Source organism: Sorex araneus, chromosome 8, assembly GCF_027595985.1.
Source record: "Sorex araneus isolate mSorAra2 chromosome 8, mSorAra2.pri, whole genome shotgun sequence".
NCBI lineage: Eukaryota > Metazoa > Chordata > Mammalia > Eulipotyphla > Soricidae > Sorex > Sorex araneus.
Genome location: NC_073309.1, coordinates 43169423 through 43185256, shown reverse-complemented (window position 1 = coordinate 43185256; position 15834 = coordinate 43169423). Strand labels below are relative to the sequence as shown.

Sequence of the window (15834 nt, the reverse complement as noted above, 5' to 3'; positions counted from 1 at the left end):
GGAGTGATAGCACAGCGGGTAGGGCGTTTGTCTTGCAACGCGGCCGACCCGGGTTCAAATCCCAGCATCTCATATGGTCCCCTGAACACCGCCAGGGGTGATTCCTGAGTGCATGAGCCAGGAGTAACCCCTGTGCATTGCTGGGTGTGACCCAAAAAGCAAAAAAAAAAAAAAAAACAAGAAAAGAAAAAGAAAGTAGGCCTTCTCTGTGCGCCCCCTGCTGGCCACATCTGCCTTCCCACTGTATCCCAGGCACACACAGGGCACAGGCAGGAGGTTGAGAGGGAGGGTGGGATGAATGCCTGTGGGGTCAAAGAAAGGACTGGGGAGGAGATAGGGGGGTCAAGGAGTAAACCCGAGAAGAAACGCATCAAGTAGGAGAAGGTGAGGGGGAGAAAGGAGAGCCTGGAGGGAGAAGGGGAGGACAAAGAGGGGGAGGGACTGGAAGGGAGACAGGGAAGGAAGGAGAACAAGGAGGAGCAGGGACAGGGAGGGAGAAGAAGAGGAAGGGAAGGAGGGGGAGGGGAGCCGGGAGGGGGAGGGGGAGGAAAGGGACAGGGAAAGCAGAGGAGTAGAGGGGGGAAAGCAGAGCAGGGGAGGGGAGAGGGAAGGAGGGGAGGACAGAGAGAGCGGAGAAAGAAGAAAGGGGAGAGACTGGAGGTCTGGAGGGGAATACAGCCCTGTCCACCCCACTCAGCAAGTCTTGGGGTCAAGAGTGGTCACTGTGGGGCTGGGGCGATAGTACAGCGGGTAGGGCGTTTGCCTCGCACGCGGCCGACTCGGGTTTGAATCCCAGCATCCCATATGGTCCCCTGAGCACTGCCAGGAGTAATTCCTGAGTGCAGAGCCAGGAGTAACCCCTGTGCATTGCCCGGTATGACTCAAAAACAAACAAAGAAAGAAAGAGTGGTCACTGCTGCACTCCTTTGGAGGAGGGGCTGCACTTATCACCCCCCAGTAAAGGCCCTCCCTTGCAACTTCCTTCACCCTGCTCCACACTGGCTCTTCCCTCCAGCATCCTCATCCCCAGACAGGGCAGCTGAAGCACCGCCTCAAGAGCCAGCCGCAAGTGCCCCTGCTGCCCCTCTCCTCCTGCGGCCCAGATCCCTGGTAGACAAGCCACTCTGGAACGGATGAGAGTACATAAAGGCTGCTCAGGGGGTCCAGGAGCTGGGAAAGGGCTGGAGAGAGCAGAGTTTGCACGTGGCTCCTCACACCCCAACACAGCATGGGCCCCCACAGCGCAGGAAGTAACCCTCAGCTCCCAGTAGTCTCCCCAAATACCCCTGCTTCCAGCACCACTGGGTAGCACTGCAGCCCTAGCCCCAAACAAACAAACAATGCCAGGAATCAGGCCTCAGAACAGGAGCAGGGATCTGAACCTCTGGACACCAAACAGAACAAGAAGGTGGGGCCACATTCTCACCAGAGAACAGGAACCGGGAAGCTTCCTGACTGTCTCCCTCACTCGTCGCTTCAATCCCAGGATCCCAACCTTCCCAGGGAAAGCCCCAGGACTGCCCAGACCAGCCCATGCAACAACAGAGGGAGAGCAGGGACAGCCTCCTCACCAGTAGATCACTCGGATAGTGATCCTGTTGTCATCTTCCACCTGCTCCTTGGGGATGATGTCCAAGGTGGGCGAGAACTGTGGCTTCAGTAGTTTCATATTAGGACCCTGAATGCTTTGCCGCCTGCTAGTGCCATCTTGGGAGGCCGCTTTGGATGCAGTTTGCAGCTCTGGAATTTTGACAGGTAAGTCCGCCTTCTGGATGGGCAAATCTGTGTAGGCTGGAGAGAGTGAAAGTGGGGGTGCAGGATGCGGCTCTTGGGCTGGCCTGGGAGCTCTGGTGTGGGGAAACGGCTGAGGCGTCACCACCGACCCCAGACCCGTGTTCTTAACAGGCACTGGAGAAGACTCTGGGGTCAGATCCAAAGTTGGGATGTTCAGGACGGGTTCGAGAGCAGAGGTGGTACTCGAATCCAGGACCAGGTCTGGGGGCCAGGAGGAAGTTGATGGTGGGGTCTGGAACAGGTTCGGAGAGTGGGCTGGCGTCAGTTCAGACGGAGGAGCCGAAACTGGAATTGGGGTCCAGGATGGAATCTGGTTCTGAGTCACAGCTGGGGAGTGGAGGCTAGGCTGGGGAGGCGGAACCAGGGTCTGGGGCAGAATCAGGTTCTGGGTCGGAGTGTAGAACTGGAATCTAGATTGGGGAGCTGGAACTGGGGTCCGGGTGGGAATCAGGTTCTGGGTCAGAGTAGGGGACTGGAGTCTAGACTGGGGAGCTGGAACCGGGGTCTGGGTGCGAATCAGATTCTGGGTCGGAGTCGGGGACTGAAGTTCAGACTCGGGAGCTGGAACCGGGGTCGGGGTGCGAATCAGATTCTGGGTCGGAGTAGGGGACTGGAGTTCAGACTGGGGAGCCAGACTTGGGATCTGGACCAGAGTACCAAGCCCCAGCTGAGCGGGGGTTTGGAGAGGAGTCAGGGTTGGGATCTGGTTCAGTGTTGGGGCTCCAACCTGAGGTAGGATCTGGACTGAAGCATGCATGGGGCTCGGGTACTGGATCAGAACCGGAGCCTGGGCAGGGCTCGGGGTCTGGACTGAAGCCAGGAACTGGAGCGGAGGCGCCACCTGGGTCGGTGGTGGGAACTGGATAGGAGGCGGGAACTGGATCCTAGGCCTGAGCTGGGTCGGAGGCGGGGCTGGGGTAGGAGGCGTGACCTGGGTGGGAGGCGTGGTCTGGACAAGGGGTGTGGTTTGGTCCGCAGGCGTGGTCTGGATAGGGGGCGTGGTTTGGCCAGCAGGCGTGGTCTGAACGAGAGGCGTGGTCTGAGTCCGATGCTGGGTCTGAGCGGGAGAAGGAAACTGGACAGGAGTGGACATGAAAGTCGGACCGTGAGCTGACATGCGGGGCATGTGGACTGGCCTTGACAGGTGAGCCGGAGTAGAAATCTGGAACGGAACTGGAGATGGGGCCGGAGCCCGAATGCGCATTGAAGTAGGGTTCCGGACCTGGTCTGGGGCACGGACCACGGCCATAACCCGGGTGGGAACCCATCTCCGGTCCGAGCTCCTGGCAGGGGTGGAAGACCGGACTGTGGTTGTGTGCCGGACGATGGAGGCGGGGTCTGAGGTCCGCACCCGGTGGTTCATGGGTGCCAGGAATGTGGGGGGCGGGCCCCGGTAACCAGGCTTGGGATCCCTCCCGGTCCTCCTTCCGATGTTGGCGGGAACTTCACCCGCTCTGAGGTTCTAAATGGGTGGTGGTCATCAGGGGCGACTGTTGCATCGGGTTCCACTAGGCTCGATTCGATTGCCCTGGGCCCGAGATGGGGTGGATGCCTAGCATCCCTCCCCTCCTTCTCATCACTGGTGCAAAGAACGCCTCGGGCAAGCAGCATTTGGGGCGTGTTTACTGAGTGCCTGCGGGTGATCACCCCGATAACAGTGACAGTTTGGGATGGGCAGGGCTGGGGCGAGGGAGGGCAAGGACCCTCAGGATCACAGAAGACGGGCGAAAACCCGTCCAGAGCCACCAGAGAGGACTTCCGAGAAGAAAGGTAACAGAAGGCCTGGAGAGATAGTACAGCCGGTAAGGCGCTCGCCTTTCATACTGTCGACCCAGGTTTGATCCCCAGCACCTCACAGGGTCACCCCCTCCTCCACCAGGAGTGATCCCTGAGCACAGAGCCAGGAGTAAGCCCTGAACACTGCCCATACACACACACACACACACACACACACACACACACACACACGGGCGGGGGGGGGCGGGAAAGTCTACTGAGAGATCTGTAGAAAAGTCCTTATAATAGTAACAATTGATGTGTAGCAGTGCTCTGTATAATAGTGCTCACTCCACCCACATCCCATGCCACCTACTGCAGTGTCAGAATTCATAGCGCCATCCTAGCCATAGCAGAGGGGGCAGCCCGCCCTAGTTCAATCTGGAGTATCCCAAGTGGTAGCCCCCCAGGAGTAATTCCTGAGTGCAGACCCAGGAGTAACCCCCACAGGTATGACCCAAACCGCCCCCCCCTAGAAAAAAAGAATTCATAGTGTAGCAATGGGCAGCCCCTTTCCCATCCTGCCACGTGAGGCTTGACATCTGCTGAGGGCTTATTCAAGGGCTTTTCTGTTCATGGCTTTCTGTTCTGTCCCCAGCTCCTTGAGCAAGGTGAGACAACACAGTAGGTGCTCCATAAATGCTTGTCTTTTTCATTTTATTTTGCTTTTGTTTTTTTAGGGTCACACCCACCCAAACCCAGCAGTGCTCAGGGCTTTCTCCTGGCTCTGTGCTTAGAGATCACTCCTGGCAGGGCTCTGGGAATCCTTGTGGTCCTGGGGATTGAGGCTGGTGGTGCCTGTAAGGCAAGCACCCTACCACCTAGATTTTGTCTCTGGCCCCTTTAGCCTTTTTTTATGTAGAGTTTAACCAGGGTCTGGAGAGATAGTACAGCAGGCCAGGCACGATCCCCGGCATCCCATAGGGTCCCCCAGGCACCGCCCGGCGTGATCCCTGAGCGAAGACCCAGGAGTAACCCCTGAGCAGGACTGGGTATGACTCAAAAACAAACCGAAAAAAAAAAAAAAAGAAGACGACGAAAAGGAAGAGTTTAACCAGTTGGGAAAATAGTTCAGAGAATAGAGAACTACCTTTCTATCTTTCACTCCAGTTTCCCCAAAAATAGTGTCTTAAGAAGCCATAATGCAATAGCCTTGCACCAGAATACTGACATGGGTCTGAGCCATCAGTGAGGTCAGAGATGGTCTTCCTGGAAGGGAGAGAAGCATGACCCCTGCTGCTCACAGTTTCTGAGTACTCTTCCTGTACTAAACCTGGGTCCTGGATCTCAAATGCCAGGAAGTTCTAGAAAGAAGCTGCCTCTCCTGTGTGATGCTGGGCAAGTGTTTTCCCCTCTCTGGGCTCCAGCTTGCCTCTCTGAAATTGGCTTCCCTCTCCTAGCATAATACAGAGAATAGATCCCTTTTTTTTTTTCCTTTTTGGGTTACACCCAGCAATGCTCAGGGGTTTCTCTTGACCCTGCACTCAGGAATTACTCCTGGCAGTGCTCGGGGGACCATATGGGATGCTGGGAATCGAACCTGGGTCAGCCGCATGCAAGACAAACGCCCTACCTGCTGTGCTATTGCTCCAGCCCCCAGAGAAAAGATGCTTACTGGGACTCTGTTAGGGGTTAGGGGCCAGACACTTGGTTTGTTTTGTTTTTTAGTTTTGTTTGGTTTGGTTTTTTTTTTTTTTTTTTTTGCTTTTTGGGTCACACCTGGCGATGCACAGGGGTTACTCCTGTTACTCCTGGCTCTGCACTCAGGTATTACTCCTGGTGGTGCTCAGGGGACCATATGGGATGCTGGGAATCGAACCCGGGTCGGCCGCTTTCAAGGCAAACGCCCTACCCGCTGTGCTATTGCTCCAACCCCCTTTGGTTTTTAGTTTTGGGGCCACACCCGGTGATGCTCAGGGCTTGCTTCTGGCTTTGCACTTAGGAATCACTCCTGGCAATGCTCAGGGGACCTTATGGGATGTCGAAGATCAAATGCAGGTCAGCTGCGTTCAAGGCAAGCGCTTTAGCCACTATACTATCTCACCAGCCCCTGCCAGCCTCTGCTTGGAGAAGCTTTGTGCTTATTATTTAATACAGTGTTCCGAAGCAGATCCTATTCAATGAGAATAAGCCGACCCGCTGAATCATGTGACAAGCCAGGTCCAATGAGAGCACATCTACAGAACATCTCACTGGGAACGGGTGAAAGACTGGAGGCATTCAGCCCTAAAGAGACATCTACCACAGGAGTCATTTTTATGAACAACGTATCCTTTTATTTATTTAAACCACTTGGAGTGTTTTCTTTCTCTCTCTCTCTCTCTCTCTCTCTTTTTTTTTTTTGTGTGTGTGTGTGTGTTTGCTGGAGCGATAGCACAGCGGTAGGGCGTTCGCCTTTCATCCGGCCGACCAGTGTTCGATTTCTCTGCCCCTCTCGGAGAGCCCAGCAAGCTACCGAGAGTATCGTGCCCACACGGCAGAGCCTGGCAAGCTACCCGTGGTGTACTGGATATGCCAAAAACAGTAACAATAAGTCTCAGAATGAGAGATGTTACTGGTGTCTGCTCAAACAAATCGATGAGCAATGGGATGAAGTGACAGTTTGTATGTGGGGGCAACAACTGCCAGGATCACTTCTGGAGGGCTCAGGGCACAGTATGGCGTGCCAGGACTCCCCACCTGCTGTATTATCTTGGGTGACCCAACACCCAAGACAAAGAACCTTTTGTAGATGACTTGATAGAGGGGGAGAAAGAAAACCGGCGTATAAATAACTAGTATGTACAACTTCCAGCGGTTAAAGTCTCCCGGTCACCTCTTCCAGCTTTGCCCTCCAGCATGTCCGAGGTAGAGACTGGGAAACACCCAGGAAATAGAAAAACATCCAGGATGCGTGTCCAGGGGCTGATGGAGAAGGAGCCGGTCAGGCCTAGAGACACAGTGCAGGGGCAGCGTTAGAAAGAGCAGCTTCTGGGGCCGGAGCGATAGCACAGCGGGTAGGGCGTTTGCCTTGCACGCGGCCGACCCGGGTTCGATCCCCGGCATCCCATATGGTCCCCCGAGCACCGCCAGGAGTAATTCCTGAGTGCAGAGCCAGGAGTAACCCCTGAGCATCGCTGGGTGTGACCCAAAAAGCAAAAAAAAAAAAAAAAAAAAAAAAAAAAAGAAAGAGCAGCTTCTGGGATGGAGCTGACTGCATGGGGCGGGGTCCTCGTCCAGCCTAACAGGCAGCTAACACGGCTTCGATCCCCATATCACAGATGACCCCCTGGCAACACCATGAATGATCCCGAGTACTGCGGGGTGTAAGAAAGAGAAGGGAGCAAGGAAGGAAAAGAAAGAGAGGAAGGAAGAAAAAAAAAAGGAAGTGCTTCTGCTAAGAAGAAGGAGGGAGGGAAGCAGGGGGGCAGGGAGGGAGAGAATCAGCCTCAGCCCTGCCCTGCCCTCTTCCCAGTGGCTGACAACCAGGGAGGCTTTGCCTGAGCCCCTCACCCCACCCCCAGGACGGGAGAAAAGGGGAGAAGAAGAGAGGAGAGGAAAAGAAAAGAAAAGGACCTCAGGTCTTTCAGAGAAAAATGGTCAACTTAGAACAGCAAGTGAAACCAAGGACAAATAAAATGATCGGAACCATACAGAAAGAGGGCTGAAGGACCTTCCAGCGTCTGTGCCCTTTAACCCCTTTGACAGATTGAGAAAAAAGGACTATAGATAATGCAGGGGGTAGGGTTATCTACACTGGCTAGGGTGCTCACAGTATGCTACAGATGAGGGTGTAGGATGGGCTAGGTACCTCCCGAGCATAGACCGACGGGGCAGGTATGACGTAAACAGTGCGAGAGTCTCCATCCTCAGGGCGACTCCAATCAACTGATGGTCTGCTGCGAGAGGATAAAAATCCAGGCTCTACACTCTCGGTTAATGTTTTTCCCCCTCCCACCACCCGGGAATCCCAAAACCAACAAGACGGTGGAATGACCCAATCAGAATAGGGATAGAGGCCGAAGACGGATCAATCGGAACCGGCCAATTGTATTACACAGACCAAAGCTAGCGGCCCAGGCGGGCAGCTGGACAGTCGGTGGCCCGGCCCCTCACCTTGGGCCGTCCCCGGGACAGTCCTGTGTCCTCCTGTTGTTGAGTGCATCGGGGAGTGTGTGCACTGGCTCCGGGGTCCCCGCCAGTAAGCGAGACCCAGTGTCCCGGCCGGGGCCGCGGCGTCGGATGTGGACCAGCAAGAGCCCGCCACCGGCCAAGCCCGCGGCCACCAGCAGCCCCAGCGCGGGCGGCAGAAGGAAGCGCTGCGCGTCTTCGCCCTGCCGCGGGCCCGGCGGAGCCGCGGGCAGCGCGCCTGCGCCGCCGGCCGCGCCGTCGGGGTGAACCGCGAACTCGCAGCGCGGGCCCATGTAGCCGGGCGCGCAGGCGCACACCAGGCCCGAGAAGTGCGCGTAGCAGCGGCCGCCGTGGGCGCAGGGGCGCGCGGCGCAGGGGTCGGCGCGTTCGCGGCAGTCGCGGCCGCCGAAGCCCAGCGCGCAGGAGCAGCGGCGCGCGCCGCCGCCCTCCAGGCACGTGCCGCCGTTGGCGCAGGCGCGGCCGGCGCAGTCGTCCAGGTCGTGCTCGCAGCGCGGTCCCGCGAAGCCCGCGCGGCAGCGGCAGCGCAGGGAGTGGCCCAGGTCCAGGCAGAGCCCGCCTGTAGGGGAGAGGGCATGAGGACGCCGCCGTGCTGGGGTGGAGAGCGGGCCCCTCCACACCCGCCGCCCCCCCCCCCAGGTTTCCTACCCGCTGTTTCAGCCCTTGTAACCCCGGACTCGCTAGCGATTTCTCGTATCCCCTCTATCATTCATTGAAGGGACAGTTTGGGGCCGGATAGCGGGGTGGGCACTTGCCTTGCACATGTTTGACCCAGGTTCGGTCCTCGGCATCTCTCGTGGCCCCCAGAGCACCACCAAGAGTAAATCCTGAGCGCAGAGCTAGGACTAATCCCTGAGCATCGCCGCATGTGGCCCAGACGCCAAAATTTTTTAAAATGAGGGACAGCATTTTGGAATTTGCCAGGAAGCAGCCGGCTTGGCTTTGCCCCTGGTGTTGGGTGAATTGGGTGGGCCTCACCGCGTGGGCTCTCTGGATTTGACCCTTTTCTTTCCGTCTCAACCACCCCTTAAAGAGTGAACACAGCCGGGACGTCGTGGTGAAACTCCCCAGGTCTTTGCCCCTGCTTTCGGCCTAGAGATCCCTTTCCCTTTTCCCTCTCTTTCGTCTTTTCTCATCCCAAAATCATCTGGACTCGACTACTCCAGCCCTGCTCTCAGCCCACCATCACCCTGACCTCTCTGGACTGTTGGAACTAGCTTGCCTCCTCCTTGGGCTGTACCCCCCGATCACTGCTGGCTGCTGAGAGAATACACCCAGTGAATATCGGAGAGGTTATTACTATAGGAAGGGATTCCTTCACATTCAGATTTGCTTTTTTTCCTGGCTCTGTGCTCTGTGCCCCACCCCTGGCGGTGGTACGGCTACCCCATACGCTGTGCCAGCGACCGAATCCGGGGTCTGCTGCTTGCAAGCCAAGCACCTTAATTAACCCCGGTACTTTCTGAGGCCCGTATCATTATTGTGGTCAGCGTGTCTGAAAGTGAGGTTTGATTTATTCCTAGCCCCATCTCCAGGGCCTGGCACATGGTCCCAGGAGGGGAAAGCGCTCCCTGTCCAGGATGTAACCTATAAGCGGGCAGCCTAAGGCCAGGCAGGTCACAGCACTGGAAAAAAGAGTCTGGTAGCTCAGCCCTGACTGACAGGGTTCTGTCCCGCCCCGCGGTTGGCCACGCCCACGCTGGGCCACGCCCCCCGCCGAGCCACACGCCCAGGCCCATCCTCCCTCCCTCCCTCCCGTGCGTTTCTCCCTCACCGTTCTGGCAAGGCTGCAGGCTGCAGCGGTCCACTCTCTTCTCACAATTGGAGCCTTGGAAGCCAGGTGGACAGTGGCAGACGTAGGCAGAATCGGGGTCTGCACCCCCCACGCACAAGCCACCATTGAAGCAGGGCCCGTCAGCACAGGTCACCCCGCTCACCTCGCAGCGCACCCCGTAGAAGCCACGGGGACAGGCGCATTCGAAGGACGCCGCCGCCGTCTCCTGGGCAAAGACAAAGGCAAGAGGACTTCGGATGCGGGAGGGGGGGGTCTCTGGGGAGCAAAACCAAGTCTCCATCTCCCTCACTTTGGGTGCTGTTCATGGTTGGGGTGTCTCTTGGGAAGTCCTGCCTAGACGGACGCCCCTCCCCCCCGCAGGAATCCCGTCTCCACCTCTCCAACTTTGCCAACCAGAATCCACCAGCCTGCTCCATCCTCCCCAGTCCAGGCCCTAAAGCCACTTCCTGCTTTCAGCTCCTGCCTCCAAGCCCTCCTCTTCCATGCTGTTTTCTCTGATGACCCTTCTTTCGTTTTATTTTTTAGTTCTTGGGCCACACCCAGTCTGCGTTCAGGAATTACTCCAGGGGATGCTCCGGGAACCATATGGGACGCTGGGGATCAAACCCAGGTCCGTCGCAGTAGTTCTATGGCTCCAGCCCTCTGATGAGCCTTCTTGGGTCCTGACCTAATTGAGTGTGTCTCACAGTCCCCCCCTGGTGGCCAGACTTGAGCTATTTGATCCCAGGACACACCAGGCTCCTGGTCTCCAAAACACCTTTGCTCTGCAACGGCCACTCACTGGCCCCACTTCCACGCAGCCAAGACTGGCTGTATAAGCACCAGGCCTGGGCCATCTCCAGGGATCCTCTAAAGCGCCCCCCCAAGAAAATGCCTGGCCCTCCACCCCTCCTGGAGCCCTGAGCACAGAGTGGGGGCCTGGAGGCCATTGTGGGCCACCCCCCTGCTGCCTCCTCACTCCCATTTCCACACCCCACTGAATCCTGCCGGAGGCCTTCGTCCAAACTGGGTGCCCCAGGCTGCCTTCCTCAGGCTGTCTCTTAGGGAACCCCCAGTTTGGAAGGGTAGAGAGTGATACTGACACTGCAGCTGCCCCCATTAGCACAGGGGTTCCCATCGCATGGCCCCGGTCCAGGGCTGAGGCAGCCAGGGCTGGCAAGGGATGGGCCCCTGGGGCAGCTGCTGGTGGAGACAGGGACGGTGCAGAGGGGCCCTGTCCAGCCATCCAGGCATTGACACTCATCGGGCTGCTCGCAGAATCCGTGCTCGGGGCTGCAGCCGGGCCGGCAGATGGCTGTGGGCCGAGAGAGTAGAGAAAACAGCAGCTTAAGACATGGGGGCACTCGGACACCTCAGCAACGCCTTCCCCCCACCTTGGACCTGCAACTTTCTGGGTACATGGCACTGCCACCCCCAGTTTACAGACAGGAAAATGAGGCGAAGAGAGGAGACGGGAGAGGGTGTGCCCTGCTAGGGAGCAACAGTGCAGAGCTTAAAGTCAGCCTTGGGGCTCCAAAGCTGGGCTTTTGGGAGGAGTCTGGAGTGGGGTCCACTCATTGAGTATGGAAAGAGAATGATGGGAGGGCTTGGGGGTGGGGCCCCCATCAGGGAAGATGTGGAAGGGCCTCTCGGATCAGAGGATAAGTCTGAGAGTCCTGAGGCCTTCTGGGGCTCAGAAATTTTGGGGCGGGATTGAGGAGTGTAAATTGGGAAGATTTAGAAGGCAAAGGGGGGCCAGAGCAATAGGTAGGTAGGTAGGTAGAGCTCTTGCGTGCACACAGCCAACCTGACTTGGATCCCCACTACCCCCACAGAGTCCCCTGAGTCCTGCCAGGAACTATTCCTGACTTCAGAGCCAGACTAAGTTCTGAGCACTGTGGGATGTGGTGTGCATATGCACGTATACACACACACATACAGAGGCAAAGGGGTATGTCATCATAAGGATGAAAGAAGGAGAAATGGGGCTTTTCAGAGAAATTTCTAAGGCACCTTTTGGATAATGAAGAGAATACCCCCAGAATTAGAAGGGCTTTGAGCATCTCTAAGGGGCGAAAGTACGGGTTCCCACTGGGCTGGAAAATAAGCTCAGGTCTCTAGTGGGAATGCGAGTACGGGAAAGAGGGAAGGGGCTAGAGTTCCCAGGGAGGGCTGGAGAGAGTTTAGGGCTTCTATTTCCCCCCAAGGCATGGCTGGGTCGTGGGAAGTTGCTGAGAATGGATCTGGGGAGGGGCCCGCGTCCGCAGAACTCCGAAAGCATCACAGGCCGGAGCAGAGACCCCCGAGTGGAGCTGGAGCGGGGATTTGCAGCACAAGGGCCAGCGCCCTCCCCAGCTCCTAAATCCGGGGCGTGTGGAGTACTAGAGAAGCACTCTCAGAGAGGTGGGTTGTGAGGGAGCAGAGGGGCCCGGGAGTGAGCCAAGTGGGCGGCCCGCAGGTAGAAGGCTGTACTTACGGGGGGCCTCGCACTCCTCCTCGGCCGGCGCGCAGGGGCGCAGTCCCGGGCCACACCGCGAGGGGGCGCTGTGCGAGCGGCAGAGGCGCGCGCACGCGGCCCCGACGGCGGGCGGCTCGCAGCGCGCGCGGTAGGAGAAGCGCAGTTCCCAGGCACCTGCGCGCTGCACGTCCCGGGCCCAGGGGCCCCCGGCTGCCAGGCGGCGCCAGCCGGCCACGCGCGCCAGCAAGCTCCAGGCCGGCCCTGCAGGGAGAAGCAGTGCTGGGGGGGACCCGACCGCGGCCGCACTCGGGTCTCCTGTCACCCAAATAAACACCTTGTCCTGCGAGAGGAGGCGAGCAGTTACCCCCTGAGGAAGACTAATGGGCCCTTTGATGTCACCTACCCACCTAGCATCCTTATAATAAGCTCTTTCTTAAGAAACCCAAAAAGGGCTGTGTGGGGGTGCATGTGGAGAGACAGGAAGTACGGCGCTTGCCTTGCATGTGGGTGAGGCGAGTTTGAACCCCCCACATGGCAGGCATATAGTTCCCTGAGCACGACCAGGGTCACTCCTGAGCACAGAGGCAGGAAACAGCCCCTGAGCACATCAGGGTGTGCCCCCACCCACCTGCAAGAAAAATGGGCCAGAGACATAGTTCATCACACTGGAGCACATGCTTTGCATGTCAGAGGCTTGGGTTTGATCCCCAGCCACACAGTCTATTGAGAACCACCTGGTGTAACTTCCAAACAAGCCTCCAAACTCCATATTTTGTCTCCAGAATCTTTTTTCTTTTTCCTTTTTTGGACCATCTGGGATGCTGGGGATTAGACCCAGGTCAGCCTCGAGTGCGGGGGGAAAAAACACCCTACAGGCTGTGCTATCACTCCGGCCCCACACACCTTTTTTTTTTTTTCTTTTTGGATCACACCTGGCGATGCACAGGGGTGGTCACTCCTGGCTCTGCAGTCAGGAATTACTCCTGGCGGTGCTCAGGGGACCATATGGGATGCTGGGAATCAAACCCGGGTCAGCCACATGCAAGGCCAACGCCCTATCTGCTGTGCTATTGCTCCAGCCACCCCCCCCCTTTTATGTTAAAGGAGTGTGAAGCCTCTTGGTGTCCTGTGACATCTGCCATCTCTGTATGACCGAGAACAACATCAGGGATATATTTTTTTTACCCGGGGGGGGGGGGTTGCAGGGCGCACATACCCAGAGGTCCTCAGGGATCACTCCTAGCAGTGCTCAGGAGACAATATGGAGTGGTAGAGATTGAACCTGGGTAAGCCTCACACAAAGCAAACGCTTTACCAGCTGTACTGTCACTCCCATCCCAGTATCAGGGCTTTTGAAGGGGGTGGGGGCCATTACATCCCAATTCATACCTCACAGTCATCCAAGGTCAGAATGATGGGGGTAAGTGTGCTCTGGGTTAGACCCCCAATACCTCATGGTCTCTGGAGCACTGCCAGGTGCAGTGCTGGAGGTCCCTGCGTCTGCTGGAGTGGCCGCGGTGGTCCCCACATGGCAGGACCTGAGCACTGAACTTCGGAGGCCAGAAAGAATCACTGGAAGTGTCCCTGGGACTCCCTGAGCACTTCACAAATGACAGTGGTGCCAGCAGCTGGGCCATCAATGGCTGTCCTGGCAGGGCTGTTTCCAGCAGGGCAGTGACACCCAGCACTGTGCCGCAGGGCATTCTTCTATTACAGTGGTGGCTGACCCCCCACTACACGTTCTCAAAGCTTCAAAGTCGGCCTCAAATGAAGAATCAGTTCATCCCTACTCAACCCAGAAACCTCAGTGTCCAGTGACACTGTCCTCCTCCCTCGGGAGCCCCACAGTCCGTGTGGGCCAGGGGATAGATTCCTAGAAAAGAGCCAGATGGAGCTCATGGGAGGCCCCCAGGGTCCTCAAAATCAAAGGTATGGGCTGCACCTGCGTGGGGCTTTGCCTCTGCCTGGACTCCTATCAGTGGTGCTCAGGGCTTACTCCTGGCTCTGTGCTCAGGGGCCCATAGGTAGTACCCAGGATTGAACCACTGAACTGGGACCAGTCACATGCAAGTACTATCTCTCCAGCCCCAACCAGAACTATTTTTTTTATTTGATTTTGGGGCTTTGAGGGCTTTCTTTCCCCACACAATGCTGGGGAGCCTCAGGCAGTGCTCAGGAGGCCGTGGGGTCCCGTGGGGATTGTACCCAGAGCTCTGTGCATGCCGAGCAGTTGCTCCATTCCTTTCGGCCATCTCCCGGCCTCCAGGATTTTTCCATGTAGCAATGTCAGCACTCAGTGCCAGGGCCCAGGAGTATTCCACCCCACCCCCACCCCAGACAGCCCTGTGTCCCTCTCCTGCACATCTTAACAACCCCAACTGTGAGGTCACCAGATTCCACAGTTCCCAGACTAAGGCACTCACCTCCAACCTGCTCCCCTCCTTCTTCTCTCCAGGTTTCTATAACAAGAGAAAAGGTTCCCTGGAAGGAGTCAGGGAGAGGAAAGGGGGACAGTGTCAGAAGCATGCGCAGTGGAGGTCAGAGGATGGTGAGGGAGGGGAGGAAGAACCATTTGGGGACCTGGAAGGGACGCTCCCTGGAGGAAAGGGTTCTGGGAAGGAGCAGCATTTTGGCAGCATTTACTTTGAGCCTCTAAAAGGGATGCCCCATGCAGATCCCATTTCACAGATGAGTTAACTGAGACCACAAAAAGGGAAAATCCAAGGGACTGGAGCAATAGCACAGCGGGTAGGGCGTTTGCCTTGCATGCGGCCAACCCGAGTTCGATTCCCAGCATCCCATATGGTCCCCTGAGCACCGCCAGAGGTAATTCCTGAGTGCAGAGCCAGGAGTAAACCCTGTGCATTGCCGGGTGTGACCCAAAAAGAAAAAAAAAAAGGGTGGGGGAATCCAAATGCAGATCTCTGCACCTCTGAATGCTGGGGCATCAGGGTGGGAGATGGGATTGAAGAAGTGAGTCATGAATATGAGTCCCAAGTGGAGTAGCAGAGTTGGATAAAATACAAGGAGATGGGAGGGGGGCATGTCCCTAGGTGCGAGTATATTTGGGGATAAAGACGAGGGTTCCAGTGTTTAGGGTCCCCCAAGCAACAGAGGTAGGTCCTGTGAGTTAGGATTTCACAAGGATGAAGTTTGAGGTTCAGGTAATTTGGGATGCTCAGAGGGAAGTTGGAGCAGAGGATGTGGGATCTCATGTTTAGGATCTTACATTTAAGGGCTTAAGGGGTCTTTGAGTGTGGCCTTCCGGTTGGTGGAGTTATTATTCTTCTGCGAATCTGGGGTGGGGGTGGGGGAGCAAGTTGGGACCTTAGTAGTTGGACACGGCAGGGGGGTTGAGGTTTGAGTAAGGCACCAGCGGGCTCTCACCGGCCAGGTGTCCCGGAAGGGCACCCTCAAGAAACCATCAGGCAATGGCAGGTCAATTCGGGGTGCTCTGGGCTGCTCGGCGGAGACGGGTCCGCGTACACTCAGCGCCGCGCCCAGGGCGCACGGAGACTCGGCGGCTCCCTCGGAGAGTCCCGGCTTCAGACAGACCCTGAAGTAGAGGCGGCAGGGGCCCCGGGCGCTGCAGGGGGACCGCGCCGCCCCCGGGCCTGGCCCCGGGCCGAAAGAGTGGATCTGCAGCTCGAAGACGCCCGCGGGCAGCGCCTGGGGCGGGAAGCAGCCGGGGGTGAGAGGGCCGTGGGGGTCCCAGGTGCGCCTCGGCCCCCTCCCAGCCTCTCTTCGCACCGCCTCCCGCCCACCCGCTTTGCACCTTCTGCTCTGACCTGAGGGAGGAAAATAAGCGCCAGGATCACCGTCTGGAACCAGCACTGGGGGGTCCGCGGGGCAACCATGGCCTGTGGGGTCTGGGGGCCGCCGCGGCCGGGTGGGCTGCCTTATA

The 15834-nt window shown here is 57.5% G+C and overlaps 1 protein-coding gene across 1 annotated transcript; it reads right to left on the bottom strand.

Annotated features, from left to right (window-relative positions):
• Positions 1 to 6043: 6043 nt before the first annotated feature.
• On the bottom strand, positions 6044 to 15787 carry DLL3 (delta like canonical Notch ligand 3). The gene is made up of 9 exons (XM_055146142.1): positions 15719 to 15787; positions 15318 to 15599; positions 14354 to 14411; positions 11949 to 12191; positions 10576 to 10787; positions 9473 to 9698; positions 7666 to 8257; positions 7361 to 7445; positions 6044 to 6499 (listed from the first exon to the last, which is right to left on the bottom strand). Exons 1-9 carry the CDS (start codon positions 15785 to 15787, stop codon positions 6494 to 6496), a joined length of 1773 nt encoding a protein of 590 aa, XP_055002117.1. The 3' UTR covers positions 6044 to 6493.
• Positions 15788 to 15834: the final 47 nt, after the last annotated feature.